At 40.0% G+C, this 25,247-nt stretch overlaps 3 protein-coding genes across 3 annotated transcripts; 2 read left to right on the top strand and 1 right to left on the bottom strand.

The window, feature by feature from the left end:
• Positions 1 to 1,072: 1,072 nt before the first annotated feature.
• On the bottom strand, positions 1,073 to 8,506 carry LOC140277317 (uncharacterized). The gene is made up of 10 exons (XM_072372293.1): positions 8,429 to 8,506; positions 7,589 to 7,649; positions 7,131 to 7,387; positions 6,712 to 6,808; positions 6,140 to 6,406; positions 5,166 to 5,276; positions 3,382 to 3,450; positions 3,050 to 3,100; positions 2,176 to 2,302; positions 1,073 to 1,717 (listed from the first exon to the last, which is right to left on the bottom strand). Exons 2-10 carry the CDS (start codon positions 7,641 to 7,643, stop codon positions 1,231 to 1,233), a joined length of 1,521 nt encoding a protein of 506 aa, XP_072228394.1. The 5' UTR covers positions 7,644 to 7,649; positions 8,429 to 8,506; the 3' UTR covers positions 1,073 to 1,230.
• Positions 8,507 to 11,473: 2,967 nt separating this feature from the next.
• On the top strand, positions 11,474 to 23,423 carry plgrkt (plasminogen receptor, C-terminal lysine transmembrane protein). Its single transcript, XM_072372223.1, has 5 exons — positions 11,474 to 11,575; positions 12,016 to 12,109; positions 20,282 to 20,412; positions 21,335 to 21,444; positions 22,379 to 23,423. Exons 2-5 carry the CDS (start codon positions 12,029 to 12,031, stop codon positions 22,504 to 22,506), a joined length of 450 nt encoding a protein of 149 aa, XP_072228324.1. The 5' UTR covers positions 11,474 to 11,575; positions 12,016 to 12,028; the 3' UTR covers positions 22,507 to 23,423.
• Positions 23,424 to 23,634: 211 nt separating this feature from the next.
• On the top strand, positions 23,635 to 25,214 carry rln1 (relaxin 1). Its single transcript, XM_072371954.1, has 2 exons — positions 23,635 to 24,237; positions 24,633 to 25,214. Exons 1-2 carry the CDS (start codon positions 24,042 to 24,044, stop codon positions 24,977 to 24,979), a joined length of 543 nt encoding a protein of 180 aa, XP_072228055.1. The 5' UTR covers positions 23,635 to 24,041; the 3' UTR covers positions 24,980 to 25,214.
• Positions 25,215 to 25,247: the final 33 nt, after the last annotated feature.

Genomic DNA, 25,247 nt, shown 5'->3' with positions numbered 1-25,247 from the left:
TCCTTCAGCTAGGTCCTCCCAAAAACTCTTTGACTACCAGGTTCTTGGTCATCTATCTGATCATGACCAACTATTTGCATGTGTTGCTGGGAATACACTAAAGCTTTAGAAAAAACTTTGTGATCTTTCTTTTATCTATGACTCAAGACAAGTGAATCACACGGGTCTTGATTTGGGTTTTGCATGCAGTATGAAGTGTAAGACCTTACATTCAGATGTGTCTGCTTTCCTAAACTATCCTTAATCAACTCAGTTTGCCTCAGAAAAAGACCCCCAAACCAGTTCCAAACACATGACAATGAGCAGGGCAGACGGGATGCAGAGTGCCAAAATGAGTTTCCTGTTTTTTATGGTTAACAAATTTAGAAAAAGAGTGTTAGTGATTAATGGGTTGCTGAAGGGGCATTCAATGGCAATTTCATCAGCTGAATATGATATCTACAATAAGTGAAAAAAGGTTTGGACCCTTTGTTGCAGCCGTTGTATGTAATGCCATGGACAAAAAAGACAAAACACAAGGTTGCGTGGATGTGAGAGTTGTTTGGAGCTCATACCTAATAGAAGATAAAGTGAAATCTTTCAAATCACCATTTCAGTAAACACTGAAGTTGTGGTTGTTGAAGATGATCAGCTTCACAGGACAGACACAAGCAGCAAAAAAGGAGGAAATAAGTCTAGTTCAGTTGCCTGAAATGCTGTCAGGATACAACATTTTCCACAGAATGAGTCAGACACTAAAATAACAACAGGCAGCGAAGCCTCTTGCCAGGAGTTTGAGTCACTTCTAGGAACACAAACGCTACAGAGAAAATTCTGCTTTGCGTGCAGACGGGCAGGTGACCTTAATCCTGACCTTTCATTTTTCTCATGCACCTACACTTAACAGAAGCCACTACAGTCACCTGAGCCATCACATCTATTGGAAAACAGAGTTTGAAGCTCAACTCTCTTTCAGGGCTTCCACAAACTGCACACAGTTTATGTAGATCAAGAAATAACATATTTCTTTACAACAAATGTAAAAGTTCTATCATTTTTGTTTCTTATCAAGACAACAAAGAGGACCACCAAGTAAAGAATACAAAATCTACATTCATGGTATATCTTTCACTTACTGTGTATTAAAATCAGCACATTTTGCAGCACATTTGGGTTTTGTCAAATCAATCAAACAAACGACAAACATACAGACCAACAGTGTAATAAATGCCTCATGAGTTTGCTGTACCCTCAGTATCGTACAGATGGCATTTGAAGCTTCAGAACCCTGTCTGTCCCCAATGTCTCTGTAAGCGTGGGACAGTGTCCAGAGCAGGCTGTGATCAGCAAGCTGCATTGTCCTCGTTCACTTAAAAACCTGTTTAAGGACTCATCAAAAACGCTGTTCCCTTCTCGGTACCCATCCAACAACAGCAGAGACCTGCCGGACGAGGTTAACACAGTCCTCAGCTCTTGTGTTGATATCTTTTCACTCAGAGAGAGCTGCGTCGCTGTCTCCTGAAACAGGTCACTCTTTGCCATGCTGCAGTCGACACAGATGAGATGACCAAGGTCGCTGAGATCAGGGAAGTTAGAAGGGGCAAGCCTTGGCCCTTCAGTCCAAGATGAGAGTAAAATTTGAGCTACGGTCGTCTTCCCACTCCCTGTAGGTCCCTCAAGTATAAGAACCTCACCAGCTTCTGGGATTAAATCTAGGAGACTCACAGACTGGCCCTCGCTGAAACAGAGAAGCAGTATTGTAATTGCAAAAAACCTCATCTGTGAGCATCACTTAGATCTGTTGGATGTTGAATTTGTGAGGCTTTAACAATGCAAACATTTCTAAAGAAAGAATGGGCCTTGAGTTGATCCCATGTGGGACAAAAACACCCTTCTCAAAAACACAATGAGATGTAAAAAAAAAACCTCTTTATGCTTTCAAACTCTTTTCAAACCACTGAGGTTGCTACATGCTCATAAAGTACTTAGGGTTTGCCTGACCTGGACAAAACTAACAGTTTAACAGTCAAAAACAACCTTTCTGTGAAAAACAAGGAGTTGGGTCTAACAAAATAATAAGTGATAGATTTTAGTAACCGTGGAATAAAACTGCTGGGTTTACTGGAAATGACATTAAAGAAGTAGGAGTGTGTGATATTCTTATAATCAGTTTGGAAATATGTCTTTGTGACTCACTTGTTTGTCAGCCTACGAGGCAGCTCCTCCACACTGAAACTTTCACAGTGTTGTCTCGTCTCTGTGCTGAGGGAGAATTTGGAATAATACTCTTTTAGACATGACCCAAGATCTTCCTCTGTGCAACCTGCAGACAACAAAACACTTATTCACTCATTTGCTGAAAAGGAATCGTACAATTTCTTTTATTTCTTTCTTGAAAAGACATTAGAAAGGAACTGCATGCATGGTTGTAGAAGTGTTCAACAACTGGCGACCCTGTTCTCTGCCTCTGGGTTAAGCTCCAAATGCCATAAACTGCAACCATCAGTTAATCAAACATGTATGTTGTTTGACTGTGGAAGTACACAGAGAGAACCCAAACACGCAAGAGAACATGCAAACTCGACACGTAGGGTCTGTGCCAAGATTCAAACCGAGAACCTCCTTGCTGTGAAGCGACTGCAAGATTTCTTTGTTTATTTCTTGCTCTTTGAAAATAAGAATGTTAGTGTCAACATTTGATATGTTGTCTTGGGGGCCAAATCTTTATTAAACCATGGGCTCAAAAGATTTAAAAATCTTTGCATTCTGGTTTTTATTTTTCATTTAAAAAGCACCCCAGATTTAGTGTTTTTGGTACACAGTGGTGGTTACTTTGTTCAGGGCTTCTTGGGTGTCTTGTGGCCATCTTCGGCTGGACATTTCCCATCTGAAGACATTATTGCACTTACACATTCAATTTACCAGCAACACTGAGGAAACAGTGTTGCAACACTAAGGAAACCCGAGCGCCCACAGATTTTTTTTACTCCATAGCAAAAAAATGATGTATGATCATTTCTCAACTGTAAGATAAAAAGATTGTGCCCAAACAATAAAAAAAAACTCTCACCTCCAACAAAGACTGTTCCCTCGCCCCCATTTTTCTGATCTGTTTGTAGGTCTGAAGGAATATGAACAGCGTGTAAGAAATCTAACACAAAAGTTTGTTATCTTTACAGAAGTACAGAATCAGCAGTCATCAGTTATTAAATGATTCAGTTATTGCTCATGTGTACGTATTCTGAGAGTGCATCATCAACAGTTTGACTCAAATCGACAAAAAGCATCAGAACATCTTTTCCTTCTCGGAGTTATCAAGACATATTTGGTTTAAGCGGTGCTTTCAAAACTAATTACATTAATGGGCTTTATACACAAAGGATTGGAGCTGTTGAGACTCACAGGAAGCTGCAGACGTAGATCTGTCCAGATCATCAAGGAGACTGTTCATGGTGGTGGCAGCACTGGCCCCTATAACAGAACAGAACGTCTGATTTAAAGCGTTGACACAAAATAATGGGTGTGCATGTAAGCGTGCACACAGTAACAGAAATGATCATGCCTGGTTTGTCCTGGTGATGGATGCAAACAGTGTATAAATGAATAGAAATCATTCAGCTGAATTAGATGCAGAAAATGCAAGATGATGGTCTTTGTTTAAACTGGATGTTTTTAGTCCTTTCCATTAACATATACTTTATATATGGGGTGATATGTTGTTATGATGTTGTAATCAATTAAAAATGATGATGTTCTGGCTTTGAATTTATCTCCAATCTTTTCAGCACTGAATATAACTCATTTAATGTGTGCGTTACTTGTTTGTGTAAGTGCCGTTATGAATGTTAGTACTTTCCTGGAAGCAGATTAAAAGAGTCATCCAACCATTTCCGTTACAGTAACTGAGTAGAATTTTTAACATTACGTTCACATGTTTCATATGTATACAGAAAAATCTGCGATAAGTCAACTATTCAAATGAAGAAGGTGTTTGGTTGATAGTATGAACACGTGCTTACGAAAAGCACCCATGCATTTGCAAATAGCCTCAAATTCCCCTGGTACACAGAGCAAAACCAGTCTGGGTGTTTCCTAGCTATTGTGACACATCTAAGTTCCTAAAAAAAAAAAACGCACATGAAATCATGCATATCAAGTCACATGCTCGAAAAATTCCATCAAAATTCAGGTGACAACCATAAAAGTGGCAAATCAACCATACAGATAGCAAATTATTTGACAAAAAGTTCCTCTTTTCAGAGGAAACGTGACTTAACGCGTTACAGTACAGAAAACAGCTTAGTCACTATTGCTGAAATGACACGCAGTTCTTCACTCGCAGGGCACAAATTATCCTGCCGATTTGACCAAAACAACAACAACTGATATGGCTTTGAAACAGGAGTTATGCAATCAGCCAGCCAGTGAGTTATGTTATGTTATGTTTATGCATTTAGCAGAAGCTTTTATCCAAAGTGACTTACAAATGAAGATATAACAAACTATATAAAAAGCTAACAATAAACTACATAAAATGAACCCACTAGTCCAACTCTGTCAGAGGTGACAGAGTAGAGATAGAGTGCAGGCATAGAGGGGAGAACAGAAAGATAAAGTGCAGAGATAGTTGTTTGAGGTGTGACTCAAAGACAAATTTCCCTTTCAGTTTGACAAAATCTAGTTGAATCATTTTATGTCCGAGGTCAGTGCAGCAGTCTCTGTAATTCCTACATGGATTATAAAAGCTAAATGGGGTCAAAACCTGCAGTGAAGAAATAACAAAAGGCCCTGCTGCCAAAGAGAAACCTGGCCTTGCAGTGATGTGCTGACAAGTCTGACCCTCAAGCTAAAAAGATGAATTTGAATCTTAACCTTGAATCATTCATTGCTACAAGTATATCTGTCATTGTGAATCCCTCGTGACTTTGCTTTCATTCATATATCCCTCATACGTGTCCATAATAAGTCTGCATGTGTCATATTCTACTGCCAGTTCAAAATCTCTCTACATGTGGAATGAATATGTGTCTCACATGCCATTGAAAAAAAAAAAGCCTTTCGAGGTAAATATTACTGGACATAAGAGTAAACCCATTAATTTTGTCTCCAGTCAACACCCAGAACTTATGTATTACTGTATCGGTATTTCCAGAATCTACTTGCAGCTAAATTAGGTGACAGGTTACCTTTTTGTCGTCGGTAAATAAGCACGCCAACAGTAATGACAGTCAGAATTATTCCAATGCTCAGTGCAATGATGAGAGCACCACTTTCTTCCCGATAAGCTACTGTTTCATCTGTATAAAAAAGACAAAACACAGAAGGATCGCTGTTAACACAATTGGAGTGAATTCAGCCATGACAAGGTCAAGTCCACACTTGTTTTAACCAGTCTGGAAAGAACCAAATATACCAATATAAAAGTGCTGTAGACTTCCTCTTACTGGTCAAGAGCTAAAAAAGAATGTGGTTACCTATTAAAAATGCCTGTGCTTGAGTAATAGTCTTTCAGATGTGCGTGAAGACTAAATCTTCAATTTGGAGCTGTAACTCAGAGAAGGAACATAATTCTGTTCGTAGATTTAACTTATCAAGTCCAAACATAATGGGTCTGAAAGTAATAATAATGGGTCTTTAGACAAATACAAGTGAAACCACGAGCAGCTTACATATAAACAAAACAAAGCCAGACAGTTCCTCAAATGGTAGAACGTCTTATAACAGCTGATCCGTTCAGAGCTTCACTGAGAAGCAGGGGAAATCTTGCAACTCTGAGGAAACTGGGGTGAAACTGCTGATCTCTTCTTCGTTGGTACTTGCATTTGAAGTAGTCTGAGAGTACATTATGAACACAACAGGAAGAAGTGGGGGAGGCGAGGTACAAGGGAGATGACGTCAGATTTGCTGTCCTCCTTTCTAGAGCAAGTTGCTTTTCAATAACACAAAACAACATAAGTTCAGACAATTCTGCTTTATTCAGACATAATGCAGGGGGAGAAAATGTTGGGTGGTATGAAGAAAAAAGTAAACTGGGGTGCAAAAGCAGCATAAGGTATTCATAGTTGATCTCTTCATACTAATTTCATTATCTTATATTTGCTCCTGTTAAATATTTTGAGCACTGCCCTGAAAGAAAGCCTCAGCAGATGTAAACATTTACCTGGAATGTGAAACGTTGCGAAGTTGCCATCACTTGTGAAGTTACACGTGTAGTTGTTCTTCTCCGATGAGCTGACTTGTATCTGACTGGTGATTTTAAAGAGCTGGTCCGGTGTTGTCACAGTGGTGGTGTTGGGACTGTGTCTCTGCATATGTCCATCTGACCAACCGACAGATGTCTTAGGGTATCCCTCAGACTGGCATATTAGCAACACCATGTCCCCGTTCGGAGTCGTCTCTATGCGTTTATTCACTGGTTTGTAGGTTGCTAGAAGAGAATTACAAGTTCAGGCTGACAATACTCTTTTATGGACAAGATATTGTGTACGGTGTATGGATAAATGAAGGCTCCTAAGGGATGATTTCAATGGGCCGAGAGCTGTGTTCTTTCTTTTTTTTTTTTCAAATTGAGTAATAATGGTCTCAGTTTCGTTTTTGGAATGAGGGATGCTTTAACTGCCCAGACATGTGTGGTGGCTATTGAGCAAGACTGTACCAAGAACAAAGTATTCAACAAAAAAACCCTCCAAAATCAACACAACATGAAACATCAGAGACCAGATCAGTTCTTACCTCCAACTGACAAAGTTATGGTTTTATAGTCAGTTCCTTCTGCTGTTTGAACCACGCACTGGTAAGTCCCAGAGTCATTAATCCTAAGATCGGACATCTGTAAGATGAGAAAAGAAGCAAATTCTTTGATATCCTGGCACAAAGAACAACTCCCTCATCAGTTAAGCCTCAATCAATCTCAGTAGCAAACACATACATCTGTAAGGCTACTCCACACATTGTTCTCTTTGTGTAAGCACAGTTTTAACATGCTGTAAGCTAAAGATATGGTTCCAGTGACAGCTCACCATCTAAAAACCTTTGGGGAGGGGGCATATGACCATTTCTAAGAGGAAATTCTAAGGGAAATTACTCATAAGTTGTCATCTAACTGTTATTTATGGTAAATCTGAGCGCATCGCATGACTGCTGGTAATGACCTGTAACTTTGCCCAGCCATCCTTCAGCTCATCGGTGAGAAGCCTGACTCGGCCCTGATACTTCTGAGAAGCAGAGTGCTCTGCTCCATTATCAATCCGAATCACTTCCTGATATGGTGCGTCGGTGGTCCAGTGCCAGGTCACCTTCAGATCAGAATTAGGACGTGCGGGTTTCAGACTGAACCTGCAGCCCATCACAACATTTCCTCCAAACTCCGACTTGTACGTGGTCTGCCCTGCCTCCACAGTGAACAAGACTGCAGGGAAATAAGAGCAAGTAAAGTCATAATCAATGAACAACGTCCATGGCAGGTTTCTAAGAAAGTAAGAGACGACATCAAGTTGTACTGATAAGATCATTTTTACTTTACTTTGCAGCTTTAAGATGGGTTATGAGTCAAACTCATATAGAAAGGTAGTTACCATTTTTCTTTCATAAAAGTAAAGTTTCAACCCACCTGAGAGAGATGGCTGAAGCATGACTTGCAAAAATACAAAAAGGGTCAAGTCCATTGAAACCTAAAGAGGAAACAAAAGGGACTTTTACAGATGTTTAAACATTTAACAAATGACTGAGTCACTCCACAGTCACTTCAAGCCGGGACTGAAGATTGATCTTCTTTACACTGCAACTTTATGACAATGAGATAACAACAACAATGAGATAACAACAAAGACAACATATCTATCTATCTATCTATCTATCTATCTATCTATCTATCTATCTATCTATCTATCTATCTATCTATCTATCTATCTATCTATCTATCTATCTATCTATCTATCTATCTATCTATCTATCTATCTATCTATCTATCTCTCTCTCTCTATATATATATATATATATATACATACATATATGTATATGTGGTTGAAAACATACAGAAGAAAAGCTTTAGGACAACTCTGGAGCTGTGTCAACACACACTGATATTACATAAGGGTAGCATTTTAACTGGGACAGACACCATGTGACATTGGAAAACAGCATGCCAAACAAGCTCCAAACTTTCAAGTTTGTACTTCACATAATTGTTGCTTCAAATGTGATGAGACAGATGAGATCTGTCATTGGTTAGTCAGCCACTGGTATAAATGCAATTACAGCAACATAGCATCATTAAGTGTAGATATAAAGAATAGATCAAAAGAAACTAATAATATTTTGAATTTCTATAAATCTCTCTTCCTACCAGTATCCCAGTTATTCAAATAATACAATTAACAATGTTTAACCATAATCTAAAGCATGTCGATCAAATGAAAGAGTGTTGCTCATAAGTCAGCTATTCTCCTACCTGCAGGTTAGTCAGCAGCCTGTTTATGTTTTTAAAAGTTGTTTCCTTCTTCCTTAATCTCTGTCTGTTCAAAAACGCTCTCGGGGCCCCTATTCAGCAGGAGAGGAGGACCTTATTCCTCGGTAGCGGGACTACACCCCCTCCTGTTGGTGCGGCGAGCCAAACTTTAACCACAACCAAACGCGCTTCGTTTAACACAAACAGCAACAGTTCACTCTTGCGTGTCTGCTAAATATCAGACATTCATCGTCATGTGAGCAGGTCGAGCACAAACAATCCACATGTTTTTCTAAAGCCGGCTGGACAGCAAGTACAGACTGACGTCCAAACGCGTAACGGAGATACAGTATACAGTATGAACAATACACACTTGAGTATATCTAAACAATAAGGCTTGTTGAGAGACGGAATAAACTACTTACTGTAAGGAGAGAATGAGCAGTCTCTGATGTTTGACAGGATCCCCAATCTGTGCGCCCGTTATTAGGGTTTGTCTGATTAACGGACAATCACAACCACAAGAATATATCTTGCGACAGTGGAGTCGAGTCAAAATGTGTCTTATATACATGTATCTAAAGTAGATAACCACAGTTGGTTTGTTCCCCCTCTCTGTTTCTGTCTCTGTGTGGCCAGTTTACTCTCGGGATGCTCAACGCGATTTTTTTAAATGTGACGTCACACTTACGGCGAAGTTTACTTCGCTGTATTTCATGCAAGGAAAAAACATCACTGACTAATTACCATCGATGGTTTCCCAACAAAAGCGGGGATACCGATTAACAGAAGTATCCAGAGTAAGTAGTAGCTAAAAAAACAAACAAGAAATTTTAAATCAAAGTGACCAAACTAACAAGATGTACTAAAGGCAGGTTAAATATATTTATATCTAAAGGAAAAAAACATAATGTACACAAAAAGCGACAGACTGAAAACACGTTTATCGAAATATAAGTGATCAAAACAAAACTGTGGGAGAAGCAACAGCCGAAAACACAGTGAGAGGACACTGGAATAAAGTTCTACTATCAATAATTATCGTAGACTTAACAGAGGCTCTGGCTGAACCTCAGGCTGCATTTAGACAACGATAAATGCGATTCTTCCACGTTTAAAGTTGAACTGTGGGACGAAAGACTGGTCCAGAACACTCAATCTCATTTTGAGTGAGTGCATAACAACGCGGATGTGTTCCAGTTAGAGGTCAAGCTGCTGCCTTTTGAATAATTGAAAGATTCAAAAATAGAATAAGACTTGAAACAGTATAAAATACCAACAGAAATCCCACCTACTAGCTTTAATTTGCGCTTTTATTATAATCCTTGTATGGGAACTCAACCGCCTTTAAGCTTGTAGAACTCAGACTGTGAATCTATTATGTCATCACGAGTGTTTTTTCCCCCCTTTTACTTTATCTTGTATATTATGCCAAACTAGTGACTACACTGTAATTTGGGGGGCAGTGTATGTAAATGGGCATCCAAAAAGTACCAATCCAAAATATCAGCAATACCCACAAAACAGATGCATGCCTTTTTGGGAAAGACGGAAATTTGACTAGAAGTTGAGTTTCCAACATCACGTTATAGTACCAGCCAAGTGGAATTCCCATTTAAACAAGAGACAAACATCCAGCAGTTTTAACACGTATCTATTACAGATAATCATCATATAACAATTACAGTTTGACAGCATGGGACGTTTATGGGCTTGTCATACTTCACTTACTGGCTTCCTTTGCATGTTTTGTCACGACTGTATTTTTTCTAGTATAGGAACATCATTCTGCCTGATCTTATCCTTGTTGTTGTTCCTGACTTCCTGATAATGCCATTACAGGTTATGCATTGCAGGTTTTGGAAAAGACCCAGTGTGGGGTAATATATATATGACTGCCAGAAAGCTTTGTGAATTGTGTCTTGTGTGAACTCTTTCCTTTCCTGTACATTCGTAGTTTAGTCTTCTATGCAGCGTAGAAGATAATTTAACATTCATTATATGTCTTGACAAAGAGGTGTGACCAAGTTTACACAAACACATTGACCTTGTGGCTTGGTAGTGCTGTGATTTATCTATTTTAATGCTTGCTGTCTCTCAGAAAAGCTGGAAAATCATGGGGTTGTCCTTCCAGGAAGGTGAAACATGATCCGGGACTCCCTGTTACTGTTGTATTGTACTGATGTAAAGATAGATAGCTGGTTTTGATATGACTCACTGTAAAATTAAGTTGTCAGAATTTCCTGTTTGTCATTTTAACTTTCCCTTGAAATTATGGTAGTACTGTTATTGTTTTTAAAGGTTGGCGTTTTAAAAGTTTATTTGCTCATTAATCCAATACTAACACTATTAGAACCAACAAAGTTTACATGAAATTCCTTCTCCCTTTAGGGCAACAAGCTAATTAAAATACTGTATTATTTGCTGTTCAGCAAACCTGTATTACATGTGGTTACTTGGCAAACTGTTTAATATTTTTATTATTATATGTATATACGTGTGTGAGTATATTATGTGTGTGTGTGAATGTGTGTGTATCAATATACATATGTGTAGCGTAAACTATTCAAAATTACTCATTGTTGATCACAATCATTATTTTTATGTATTTATTGCTGAATTCTTACTCTAGATTTTCCACCTTCTGTGGGTTGTTTCTGATTTAAACTTTAAAATCTTACTACTTATCTAAAACCATTTTAATCTGGCTTTCTTCTAATTAAATGATTTAGATTAAGATACTCGAGCACTTCCTCACTGTAATCTGTAGTGAGCCTTGAATTAGAGCTACTGGTGACCAGCAGAGGGAGCCAATTCTCAACTAACTGACACCAGCCTGAAATAAAACCTCGTACGGCAGGAAAAGTTCACTACAAGCTTTATGTAAATACTTACAGAAGTTGGTGGACAGATGGAAGTGAAAATATAACTTTGATATCTGTTGATATCCCCTCATACCCATGAACAGATTATTGAATAAATTTTTCAAAACAGAACTATTTTATTTCTGAAGGTTTAGCCGGAAATGGTAGCATAATATACTTCCGGTACTAACACGGCAGTGCGCGTAGCTTTTATTTTGATAGAAAAATATCCTTGAGGCGTCCTCAGTTTGTGCCCAGTTAGCTTAAAGTCTTAAGAGTATATTGGGTATGTAAAGCCTTCATCTTTAGCCAATTATGTTACCATTCAAGATTAAGAGCAAATATTTAATGTGGAGCTTGGCAAGCTAATGCATTTAGGTTAGCAACATTAGCCCATGTTGTCATTCGCTAACTTAAGAAAGTCCCAAATGTTAGAAAGCTACGTCAAGTGGTTTAACATCAGTAAAACTAACTAGCATTTAAATGATCGTCAGCATTTGATTAATACACCAACAGACATATGGACTTAAGCCCTAGTCGGCTGTAAAGCAAATGCTTGTAAGTTCTATTGAAGCACGGACAAGGTCACTGAGTCCTTCAACAAAAACAGTTGCATGCAATATTGTATGTATGTATTAGAAGTTTTATTTGTGCTGTTGAGACTTGTACTTTGATTCTTGTGTTGGCTGTGGCACACATTTACTCCCTGTATCTTTTGCTCGACAGTAACAACGCCAAAATGGGCTTTCTATTGTCCAAATCCATGGATGCGAACTTTAAAAAGCAGCAAGAGTTTATGCTTCTCAATGCACGGTTGCAGGTAAGTTAAAGTGAACCCCCCTTGGCTGAGGTTGTCTATAGGATCTCTAATGATTTTGCCAGGGCAACCTTGATCCCTGAACTAGTCAGTGGAGGAGTAGAGGTCCACTGTTGATCGAATTTCAAACTGCTCAAAGATGACCAATGTATCACTTAATGCTCCGTATGTAACGTGCATGGCCACAAAACTGTAAAATGAAGCATCTGTGTGCACCTCCAGGCTGATGGGAAATTGCATTAGTATGGTAGTTCCGGAGTTGCAAATAAGTTTCACCTTTATGGAGTGGTACTACTTGTGGTTACGATTATGTTTATGCATTTAGCAGACGCTTTTATCCAAAGCGACTTACAAATGAAGATATAACAAGCTATACAAAAAAAACTAACAATAAACTACATAGAAGGAACCCACTAATCTGACTCTGTCAGAGATGACAGAGTAGAGATAGAGTGCAGGCATAGAAGGAAGTGCAGAAAGATAAAGTGCAAAGATAGAGGGGGCAGGGAAGTACAAGGTAAGTGCTCGGATAGCAGATGCTCTCTGAAGAGCTGGGTTTTCAAGTTTCTTGAAGATAGACAGGGACGCCCCTGTTCTGGTAGCGCTCGGTAGGTCATTCCATTTGGAGCGGATCTTGGGAGGGTGCCTTCACGCATTGTTCAGACGCCGTTGAAGCAGCAGGGTTGCCACTGTGTTGTGTCTTATTATGCATTAGTCCCAGAAATAGGCCCATTTTAAGTCTGTAGAAAGCACCAGTTAACATAATGGATATTAACTGGAAGCTTCAAGCGACCATAGCAGTTAAGAATAACTTAATTTGAACAGTTATTATGGCCATTGTTGTGAAAAAAATTATTGTTGCGTTTTGGGCAAATGCAACAGACCATTCAAACAATTTCTAGTTCGGTTCGCAGAACTTTGCAATACTTAAGGCAATACAGTGAGGGCCGTGACATCTGTAAAAGCACGTGTATTGTCTGTTTCCTAAAAATACAGCGAACATGGTGCTTTGTAATGTTTAAGGGTAATCAAGCAAACTTAGCCCTTGTATACCAGAGTTAAGTCAGGATGACATGTCTCATGTTGCTTTTTGCTTCCCTGAGTCTCTCTCTCTCTCACACACACACACACACGCAGATTCAAAGCCACGGAGGACTGCTTCACTTCACATCTTTACATTTCCATCTAGAGACCCCAGATTTTTATTGCACTCATTATTTTTGGTTTGCTCGTGTTTTTTAATTTAAACAAAACATTGTTTGTTTTCCCGCTCCTTTGGAGCCAATTTTTTGTGATTTATTCATGCCTGCAAGCTGCCGAGAAGCAGGTGGGATGTGTGGCTGTCATAACACCAATGACATTATATGACTTAGACCCAAAAGGTTCGCTGTGTGGTCTGCCCCAGAAATTTTCTCCCAGCTGTAAACATGGAAGATGATGACTAATGTAACACAATGATGACAAAGGTTTGGCAATTGAGTTTCACAATGCCCTCATTTGGGTCTTGAAAATGAGTCATAGGTGAATATTAGATGTGCTTTTATGCATTTCTGTTGCGGATCCATCTGGTTTCATTAGCTTAACTCACAATAGATAGTTTCATGTTTATGATTCACGTTTCAAAGCAAATTGGGAGGGCATTTCGGACCATTTGTCTGTCTAAATTTGAACAATATTAACGACCAGAACAATTTACGATGACTAATTTCCGACTAAAATTTGAATCACGCTCCTTTTTTTCTTCAGCGTTCAGATTGTATTTTGACATCACCTAATTGAATGAGTGAGATTGGTTCCAGCAATTTTACTATACAAAAGCTACTCTCCCTCCACCCTGCATTAAGATGTCAAAAAAATGACCTCTCATCAGTGTTTTTTTTAAGTCACATCAGTCATAGCTAATTGATCCTTGCTGTCCTCTTGCCTTAAGTCAAAGTCATTGGCCATTGTGTTTGAATCATGACTTCAATTGTAAGCATTACTTTAAATTTCACTGTCTCTGATTGTGTGACGCATGTCTTTAGGACAAATGGCAGTTTCTGTTCACATTATATCAAAGAATGCTTCTTGGCTGCTAATAATAGGGCTGTGCCTTTCATTCAGTCCCTGAACTTGATTGGGTTTAAGTGTAAAGTAGGCAAGCTATTATTGCATCGCTATTGATTTTCATCAGCAGCGTTTATTTTCACTTATTCATTTCTTTTGTAACTCTCTACAGATAGGCAAACATATTAGAAGATTAACGAACACTATGTTTAGAGCTTTTTCAAAAACCCGACAAAGCTCTAAACAATACCGTGCAGCCATTGAACCCATGAAACACTTAATTTACGGGGATACGGTTAAACGTGTCTAAGCAAACAGAAAAGGTTAATAAGCGATAAGTTCTGTTAAAGGCAAGCAAAATATTGGTAGCCGCTGTTCTTGTTTCCTTTAAACTTCAGTGAATTACTCACATTTAGGTTGTGTGTGCAGTTTTTTTACATGTTCACTGTGTCACATGTGTCATGTTTTTACAGCTTTTAACTAAGGTGCGCTGTAAAATCATACTTTGGAAAAAGGGCCCATTTTCTGATTCAAAGATCGGAGGCCGCTGAAGAGATGAAATAGCAGATTTAAGACCTGAGCTTGTGTCCAAGTGTTCTGTTGATGGCTCACCTGAGAATGCAACCTCCCCAGTTCAGGTGCCAATAACAACCAAGGCCCAGCCTGTCCTCTCCCAGCTGTCAGCTTCTGTATTTGGTTATGTTCTTTGGCTCTAGATTTGAAATCTGACCTGATTAAATATAACCTCTCATTTCCTCTGTGTCTCATTTCTCATTTTTTCTTCTTCCTTAAATTTTATGGAGCCCAATGCTGAACCAAAACAGTTATTTTGGGCAATCTTAGCTTCGCCAACTTCTTGAGTGTAAACTTGGCCCTGCTTTTCAGAGAAGAACACAAGTACCAATGACTTGGCCATTTAAAAACATCTGTAGCGGTTTCAACACATGAATTGACACTTTTCCTTTGACCAAATTTAGGCGCCAATGCACAGTTCCTCTTTATTATGAAGTCGGCAGAGTTTGAGTCAGGCTACAGTTTCAGCTCCACTTGGACATCGCTGCGGTTAGAAAATCAGGATTTTATTTATTAGAGCACAGCAACAGTTTGGAAACACCTAAAACTACTTTGTAGGGTTTCAGTCAGAACTAACATGTCTACGTGCATTTTTCTTAAACTCCTCTACAGTCATCATGTAAATGTGCTTGGTGTTGGATGTTTTTTTTCTGTGTGCACTGCTCGGGTCAGGCTTCCCATTCAATTGGATCTATAACTGGGCTACAACCAGCCCATTTCTTTTTCTTTCTTGTTCTTTCACTTTTTCAACCATTGTTTGGTAGATTTGCTAGAACACCGAGGGTCATTACCCCGATGAAACGTCCACATTTGATCTGTCTTCAAGCCATAACATTTCCATCACCATGCGTCGCAGTTGGGGGGGAGGTTCTTCCCCTGAAAAGTTGTCTTTGGTCTCCTGTGTTACGGTGGCCATCCACCTGCAGTTTGCCAGTCCAGCTCACAATGATCCAGACGACCTCGTCTTTGTCTGTATGTTCACTCCCAAACAAATTCTTCTGATCTTTTCTGGATGTTTTGGCTAGATTAAAATGCATTCTGGAGCCATTGCTCTATTCATTAGAACCAGTGTAAACACTGTCATCTCTACTTTGGTGCGCATTCAACAAGTGGTCAGAGACTTCTTGAACAAACAGGTCGTTTTTTTGGCTTTCGAAGGAAGTCTGGTGCCATTCACCTGAAATATGAGTGCAGCTCAGACCAGAGCCAAGCTGTGTTGCTGTTCTTGATTCTTTGATTTCAGGCTGACTTCACTCTTCTCATAACAGACATTTTGCACATCACAGCTTGGTCATTTTCCTGTCATGCGGATGCTGCTTGTGCAGCCTGACGTGTGATTTTTATGCACTTTGTCACCAGCAGCTGCGGCGTTACTTGCTGATGCTGTGATTTAATTCAGCACGTGCCTTTGTGAAAGTTAACCTCAAATTTTTTTGGTGATCTCAGCAACAATGAGATGGAATTAGCCTTTTGAATTTGATAGTAAAAGAAGGTTTTTAGCTGCACAACGTCAGTCAAAGACACAAACGTTTACACAGTAAAACAATTGGGTTTGTGAGCCTGTGGACAAACCGCACACAGAAACCTGCTGCATGTATTGCCTGTTTCTCTCACAGCCACATCTTTTTTTTTATCCCTGATAACAGTATGTACGGTAGACCGTGATGATTTGGGTGTATGTGTTTCACAAGCATTGTCCTGCTTTGATCAGGCTTTCCAGCCTTTTTAAATGTCAGTGAATTTCCCGCATGGTTTCGGCTTGGTTTTGCTCTCACTTTGTCACCTTCGGGCCGGACTCGTCTCATTTCGCCCCTTCTCTTTTTCTTCATTGCTGGTTTTCAGTCACTGTCACAGCTCGTCTGAGCCTCTTGTTCTGTTTAGTAGGTGGTTATAAGACTTTTTTAGGTGTGTGTTTGTCATGCTGATAGTTTTTGTTCCTGATGGTGACTGTGAGTGTAGTGCAGTAGCAGAAGGAACAACAGACAGGTCTGGCTTTTTGATACTTGGATGCAACTGGAGTGGTCGGTGGAGTCCAACGGAGAAAGCTTTGGGTTTGTGGATGATGAAGATCTTTTACTAGACGCCATTTTGATTGGTATTCAGGGCTGGATTGAATGTCTTGGAAGATCCATGCAAATGTGAAAGTCTTTAGAATGCCTAAAAGGCATTTAAGCTCCGGCATTTAATTCACATAAATAAATGCTGTAAGAATGAATTAACTGTTAAAAGGCTTATAGTGTAATAGTGGCGTAAAATGAACCCTAACCCTTAACAAGTAAACTATTTATTGCAATTATTGATATGATAAATAATCCATCTGCCAATTTTCTATACCCACTTAATCCAATCTAGGGTTGCAGAGGGGCTGGAGCCTATCCCAGCAGCCATTGGGCGACAGGCGGGGTAGACCCAGGATGGGTTGCCAGTCCATCACAGGGCTGAGAAATGATCGTGCTGTAAATTTTCCTTATGTCACGATAAGGTCATGTCAGGAAAAAGTATAAACTTCAGTATAAACTGTAACTCTGGTCTGGTTTTGTTTGAGGTTGAGAGAAGGATGACTTCATGGGAGGGGACATCTCATTGAGCAAGTCATCAGATCTGTTATCTCTCTCGCAGTCTTTGATGTGCGTATACGGGTAATCACCTCCCCCCTCTGTTCTCTTCTCGAGAAAGGGTTTAATCGAAGCATAATTATGTTTTTGACTCATTAAAAACACCCACTGCATTTAGTTTCTGTTTCGGCTTTATCGGTTTATTTGATTTTTTTTTTTGAGGCATCATCCGGTTCACTCCAGTTCACAAACTGTTGTTAACAGTAATCTCGCCTTGTAATTTCCAGAATTTATAAAAGAAATTGCTCAACTATGGGCCTCTAGCTGGAGCCTGAAATGCCTTTTGGCTAAGAGAGATTTGTAACTTCCCATTTCCTGGAGAGTTTCATAGCTGTAGTCATCTTTCACAAGAGTGGTTTTGCTTTTAGGTTTCACAACCAAGGCCGATGTTAAAATTCCCACAGAAACTCCCAAGTTTACGTAGAAATTCATATCACTGGTACGTTTTCCAGCTTGCAGTATGACAGTGACATCTACAGTACGAATAGCTCTGTCTGCAGGGACAAATGTTTCTTCAGGCCTTTGCTTCTGTTCTTTCCAAAAAACATGTCAATGAGGATTTCTCAGAGCTGGAAAAAAAGCATTGAATGAATGTTTTTGTGAAGAAGTGGTAAAAAAAATATATCTTTTAATGGTTGAGATGTCACTTAGTTCTGAAAGTTTAAAAATCTGAAAAGGTGACGGCTTCACATACTCACTTTGAGCATTACATACTTAAACAGACTGATAAAGGTGGCGTAGCGGCGCTGAAAAATGTCCCCACCTAAACAGCATAGCAGGTCATTGAAGGGTTCAGCACCCATGAGGAAAATTTATGGGGATATTTGTGCAATATTTACTCAATCCACCCAACAAAGCAGAAGTTTAGTGTTCATTAATGTAATTTGTGTCCCGTAATGAGGAAACATCGTGGGAATGCATTTGAGCCAAAGTCATTACACCCACTGTTGCAGCAGCCTTTAAATCACAAGCATGAGGGTGCTTTCGAGAACAACCCTGTGAATTGAACCAAACTGAACCTTTGAGGACTTTGGCTGTTCCTGTGTGGATTCTTCTGTCTCCACGTGATGCCAGACGGACTCCATGATCTCTGCCAGAGTGAGATCGGTGACCGGCTGTGTGTCTGGGGTCACGAATGAGTTCTTAAAACCTTCGCGAGGCTCTTTACGTGCCGCGCTCAACTCAACACACAGGTCACGCTTGTTGATCACGCTCTCCACAATCAAACAACCTACTGAAAAATATTAGACTAGATTTAAGGTTTGATTGCGCTTTGTTAATGTAAGTGGCTTTTACTCTACTTTCACCTCCCAGGGACACGTCAGCCTGGTGATTGCAGCCGAACTCTTCGGGGCGCTACTCTTGTTGGCCACTTCTGATGCGTATTAGTCGCCGAGCCTTTCAGTCAACAAATTACTTCCCCACTTGATCTCCTCCACACAGTCGCAACAGGAGAACAAAGCAGACCATGTGTTTACCACCAAAGGCATTTGATCAGTGCACAGGCGCAGTGTCTGCATCTCTTTGTGCGACATAAATCTAATCTGAGAATGTTGTTAACCAGGGTACGTGGTCAAAAACTTTCAATACGTTTAATACGACACAAAGAGAGTGTGAAATGTTCCCAATTACCTTTTCCTTTGTATTAGGTTTGCTTAGGACCATTATTATGGAGTCATATTACTAATGGGGCTGATGACAGGTTTTTAGACCATTTCTCATGCCTACTGTCACCCTGAGGGAGGGTTAAGTGGCCATACTTGACAAGTTGAAGACATTTCAAGCTGGGAGTTGGTCAACATTTAGCTAACTTCCTCATAAAACATGGTTAAGTGGGCTGAGACTTGTTCACACAGAGGCTCCTTTCCATTTCTGTGCTCAGAGATTTCAGTTCATGTCCCCAGTTGTCAAGCTGGCTTGCAGTTATTGACAAGTGTTAAGTCAATATATTTGTTGTTCTTTTCAAACAACTCAACAATTCAAAAGGTCCGGTTGGCAAACTGACACAAAATGTTCCTTGTTTGAAGGTTTGTGCGAATATTTGGTGAATATATTTAAGTCTAATCAAAATGGAGCTACTCTGACATGTTGTAATTTCTGTCGTCCACCTCTGTCATTAGTTGAGCTGAATGGTGCTTTTTTTTTTTTTTCTCCAACCTCACCATCGTCACAGATTCAATGTTACTGTTCAGCGGAAACAAAAGCTCATCTTTGACACATTCACTTTATGAGAATAAAAGGCTTTTTAACCGAGAATGTCACTCAGACAGACTCAGGAGTGATAGTCATGCAGGATGTGTGTGTTCGTGTGTGTGTGTGTGTGTGTCAGACGGGAAGCAGCAGACAAAAGATTCACCTGGCTGAGGTTCATCAGCATGGATGCAGCGTTTCTGATTCTGCACCGGCAGCCTCTCTTCCCTGTGACACCTCTGTTTGTCTGTGGGTTGGTCATATGGCCTCACTGCGTCAATGTCTCCGCTTTCAAGTTTATAACGTCGTGTTTTCTAAAATATATAACAAATACTGAAACTGATCCTCAGTGAATTTGCCTTTTATGTGAGACAGAGTTACCATGTTAGTATTTGGTAATAATGCATTTGTCAGAAACTCTTACAGAAACACTTAACTTAAACACACACTTTTACCCTTTTTAAAGACCTCAGTAAAGCCCTTATTAAATGGTGTTTGTAAGGTAAATAAGAAATTTACTTTTGTTCTCTATTGGTCTCATAGATTCCTGGTTTGTATATCTAAATATATGTTTTCTAATGATGAAGTATTTCATGTGACTATGTTGCATTTTAAAACATTTGGCCTGTCCTTATCTGGTTTCAAAGACCTTTTACGCCTGATGACGTCCTCTGTGTCCTTTCTCCCTCCTGTTTGCGTGTGTGTGTGTGTGTGTGTGTGTGTGTGTGTGTGTGTGTGTGTGTGGACGTAGATGGAGCGTCAGATCCTGATGCAGAACCAGATGAGAGAGAGACAGATGGCGATGCAGATCGCCTGGTCCAGAGAGTTTCTCAAATACTACGGCTCTTTCTTTACAGTGGCCACGTTGGGACTCACAGCGGGGTGAGATCCGGAGAACAAACACACAATGCACAGGTGACCATCGGACACGGCGGCTGTAAACTGTGATCTTCACTGAGCTGAGGCTTCACAGCTTCAGTATTAGAAGGATCACACTTTGTTGTCCAGTGGCCTTTACTGCTGCAGCTCTGTCCGTGACATTTTGTAAGTGTTGCACAACTTAACAGATCGGGTTTAACTTAAGTTCTTGCTAAAAGTCACAAGCCACTGGCGGTTGGTGTCACAATCACATTTACATGACTGTACATCAGTCATCTTGACCCATGCGAGACCTTTTTCAGTCGACACGTGCAGGTTTTAGGTGTTGTGAAAAATGTAAAAAAGCTTGAATTACCTTCCGTCTGAAGCTGAAAACGCACTTTGGCTGCCGCTAGCACCAATATGTGTTAATCACACAAATTTACACAACTTTAACTGTAGGTTCCATATTTTAGTAGCCCATTTTTTGATCTTAATAGGATGAATATACATATATTTTGATCAATCATATTATATATTTACATATTTATATCATATTAAAGCAGCAAACCCACCATAAACGCTGTTCATGGAGCCTAAACTTATACTCCAACATTTTGTTCCTTACTTGCAAAGAGACGAAGCAGATACCAGTTTATGTCAGCATCTGGTATACTTGGACTATTTAGTATTTAGTTTTATTATAACGACATGTCTAACGGGATTTTGGGCTGCGCAGCTCAATTTAGTTCTCGACCTCAGCAGTTTCCTCCTCGTTCATTAGATTAGATAAAGACAAACAAAGAAATGGCACCACAGAAGAAGAGCTGCTATGGGCTGGGAGCTGGGATGTTACTTGCAGAGAGGCGACACCAGCGAGTAATAGAAATATGGCGTTGATGGTAAAAAATAGTAAAGTGTTTTCTCTATATCTTTGTCTGTTCAGAGCCATAAAAAGAAAGAAACCAGGCCTGCTGGCTCCCATCGTTCCTCTAGGATTTATATTAACCTACCAGATGGACAGCGCCTACGGAACGCTGATTTATCGTATGAGAGGTGAGAACATTTTCAAATCGTATTGCATCTGTTGAGCAGTTAGAAACGGCATATAAACAGCAATTCCATTTTTTTATGACAATAAGAAAACTGGTAGTTTTAAGAGCTTGTTGATGTCTTTGTTAAGAAATATAGCTCCTTCTTTAAAACTGCAGGAAAAAATGGTTCTTGATCACACGGTTTATTAAATTTGCATTCATGTCCCTACTCCCAGTAAATGTGAACTTCTATAAACCCTTTGAAGCAAAGAGCTTGTTCTTCATCATAAACAGCTCAGCCTTCGCATCTTACATTTGTAGATGTGTGAAAGGTGCGCAGCTTCCTGTTCATAAAGAGCTGCCGTAATCAGTTGTCATGCTTTTAAATTTGAATAAATCCTACTCAAGTATCTGGATCCGCCGTCGCTCACTTCATGTTTCCGATTTTAGAAAAGCAACATTTGCTAATTATCCCAACTTCTTCAGCCATAGACAGTTTTTTCTGTTTAGTAATCCGAATCATTTTGTCGGGTAAAACCTGGAGTCTTATTTTAAATCCATTGTAAGGAACTCTAACCAGCTTCAAGCACAAATAAATATTTACAATAAAACGTTAGTTTCTACACATCCATGGTAATGGATGCTTCATAAGCAGTAGCTGTTGTTTATAACAAAGACGTGAATAACTCCTTACAATGTCTTGTGACATTGGCAGAATCAGACGCTGATCTCATCGATTTGCTTCTCATTATCGTCCGTCTGCAGTTTAAAGCTAACAGCTTCTTAGTTAAGTTTTCTGTTTTATTAATTCATATGCCTTGTGCTGACCTACAAAGGCAGAGAACTTATGGGTAACCTTAAATAGACATCCGATGTAAACAACATCTGTGCGTAAAGGAAGAAAATGAGTTTGCTACATTACAACAAATTGTATTTGTGTTTCATTGCGCCTTCAGGCGAGGCTGAGAACATCATGGCGTCAGAGCGTGACCGCTTGGACTTACCTCAGGGGATTCCAACGTTTGAGAGCATAGAGAAGGCCCGTCGTGCTAAAAGCAGTCTCATCTCCATCTTGGAGAAGTGATACATCAGCTGTGACACGAGTCCAAATCAGAAGCGTCCAGAAGGTGTGTTCAACTGTTCTGTTGCTTCGTTACGGAGAACTGCTGTCAAATGCCGTGTGTCTGTTTTAAACGTGTCCAAGTCCGTGGTTTGCACTAATTCTCCCTCATGGACTTTGTGTCAAAGTTGAGGCATATGATCAAAATAACAGTTTAATTGTTTTTGGTGGGTTTTTCTTCATAGATGCATTGTTTTTGGTTTGTGTTGTATTTTCAAAGCAGATTGGCTGATCAAAAATGTTAATCTGAATGGGTTAGTCATTGATGCATTGTGGTGTGACATTAAAAAAAGAAATCTGCTCCAGGGACTTAATGATAATCTATTGATAACAAATTACTCCATGATTATGCTCTTAATTAAAACTGCTTTTAGTGAATTAGAACCACTAGAGGGCAGGGATTCCTGATCAGACTAACTTATAATGCTAATTTACTGACACATGCGGTGCCTTCAGAGTCCAATATTCAGTTGCCTTTTAAACTTTGTTTGTTAGCTCAGTGGGACTGACGTGTTACGATGCTAATCTTTGGATTTGCATTAGATTTCTGTTGCATCTTGTCAGGCAAATGATCTATTAAAACTCCACGACAACCAGAAACATCATGTAAGCAGTGAAAATGTTCAACTCTGCTGACATTTGTCCGGACAGATGAAAATTAAGACAATTAAAATTTCAACTGTAACGCAAACATTTGTCATTTCAATAATAAAGATCAGTAGTAACCATCACGCCAAAGCTATTACACATGTAACTTTTTAATTATTGCAGTGTTATGTTCACATAAAATGTTCCAATGAACTCATATTTATTCACTCTTTATGTACTATTGCATTTGTTTGTGTGTGACATTTTGATACTTTATTTGTAAAGTCAATAAAAGAAAAAAATCTCAAATACTTGATTTTATTGAATGCAAAGCTCTAAAAGCAGCAACTCGTAAATACCGAACCAATTTCATTAACGTACGTCACTGGAGAGGACTGTTCCACTCAATCTTTTCTTTTATTTCCTCCTGAAAAAATGTCCATACACGTCTTTGTTGTACCTGCTTTTAGCTGCTTCTCAGTCGTATCCTTTTGTCTTCCTCGTAATATCATCTGTGTGTGATGCAGGCACAATCGTGCTTGATAACATTACAACAAAAAAAGAAATGACTCTCAGTACATCACTGCCATCAATCTAAATAATGTGGATGTGTGGTTGTTCCTGTGTGTGTGTCAAGGAGGAGGGAGGGTGAAACAGGGTTATGAGTGAACTGGGGACTATAAAAGGTTGCATCCACTGGCATAGAGAGAATCGGAGGAACACCAGGCAGGCGAATTGAAGTATTTTGCCATTTGAAGGGGTTTGTCAAGTCACCTCTTCTGAGAGAAAAACGGGAGCAGGATCTGAAGCTCCGACTAGACCAGAGTTGGAGCTGAGCTGAACCACCTGTAGAAACAAACAAAAAAAAAAAACCCGCGTTGTTCCTTCAGTTAGTTGCAGCACGAGTGAAAATGCTCTGGAGAGTGACTCTTGCCGTGGCCGTGGTGTGCATCGGAGGCATATGCAACTGTGTGAGGGCTGACGTGATGAGCAGACTGATGGTACCCAGAGACTATGGAGTGAAACTGTGTGGGAGAGAGTTTATCAGAGCCGTCATCTTCACCTGTGGCGGCTCCCGGTGGAAACGATCCATAGAAGGCGACTTGGGTGAGTTATCGCTGCCACACCATCATTGAGGGCTTGGATGGGGACACTTTGATTTTGATGAGTGGAGAACGCCACAAAAGATGTTCTGATGTTTGCAGCCATAGAACAAATATACAAGACATCTACACTGAGCCATCTGTTGATAGAAGTGAGAGAATTCGATTCTCAGGATGTTCTGTTCTTAAAAACTGTGTTTTAGGTGAAAAGATCTGGTATTTTTCAGTTAAACACCACTAACGTGATTAAAAAGTGTTTCAGCACCACAGTCAGCACCTTGTAGTGAGTTAAATCCATCACTCCTGAGTTATTAGTCCACCAAATTGAAAAGATATTTAGATTAGATATCTTATACATATTTAATAGTAATTTACTGACTTTTTCTTCTCCTTCTCCAGACCCTCTCCTGTGGAATTCCTTTGGTGACGTTACATTGGAAGACAACGAGCAAACCTGGAAACGCGGCGCAGAACTGACAGACAGCCGCCCTCCTCTCCCTGGTGCCTCCTCGTACTCCCTGGCAGACCTCCTGACCCTTTACAGAGCCACAAGCGGCAGGCAGCAGCCGTCTCTGAGGGTCCCAGCCCTCATGGGGGAGTCCACAGATTTAGGTGAGCAAGAGGGGAACCGAGACGTGGCCAACTGGCCCGTACCGAGCAAGAAGAAGAGGAACTTTTCTCTGGGAGTGGCAGGGATGTGCTGTAATCAGGGCTGCACCAAGAATGATATCGGACGCTTGTGCTGAGGCAGGGTGGGGGAGGGAGAAGGGATGGATGATGGCAAAGTGGTTGTGACATGAAGCTGGTGTGATGTGCTGTAATGGGCAATGTGCCGTGGTGTGTAGAATTAGAGCTGAAAGAGGGCGGAGGGTTAGTTCATATCTGCCGTTTAACAGGCCGCAGTTAGCTGTTCCTGCTCATCCCAACGCACAGAAAGAAGAAAACTCACATCAGTCCAGCTTCATGCTTTTCTTTTTCTTTCTTTTTTTCAAATTCTCCTCACTTGTTTGATCA

The sequence above is a fragment of the Leuresthes tenuis genome, unplaced genomic scaffold (genome assembly GCF_036924035.1).
Source record: "Leuresthes tenuis unplaced genomic scaffold, fLeuTen1.0.hap1 SCAF_19, whole genome shotgun sequence".
Taxonomy (NCBI): Eukaryota; Metazoa; Chordata; class Actinopteri; order Atheriniformes; family Atherinopsidae; genus Leuresthes; species Leuresthes tenuis.
The sequence above is the reverse complement of the archived record's forward strand: the minus strand, read 5'-3'. Positions and strand labels throughout refer to the sequence as shown.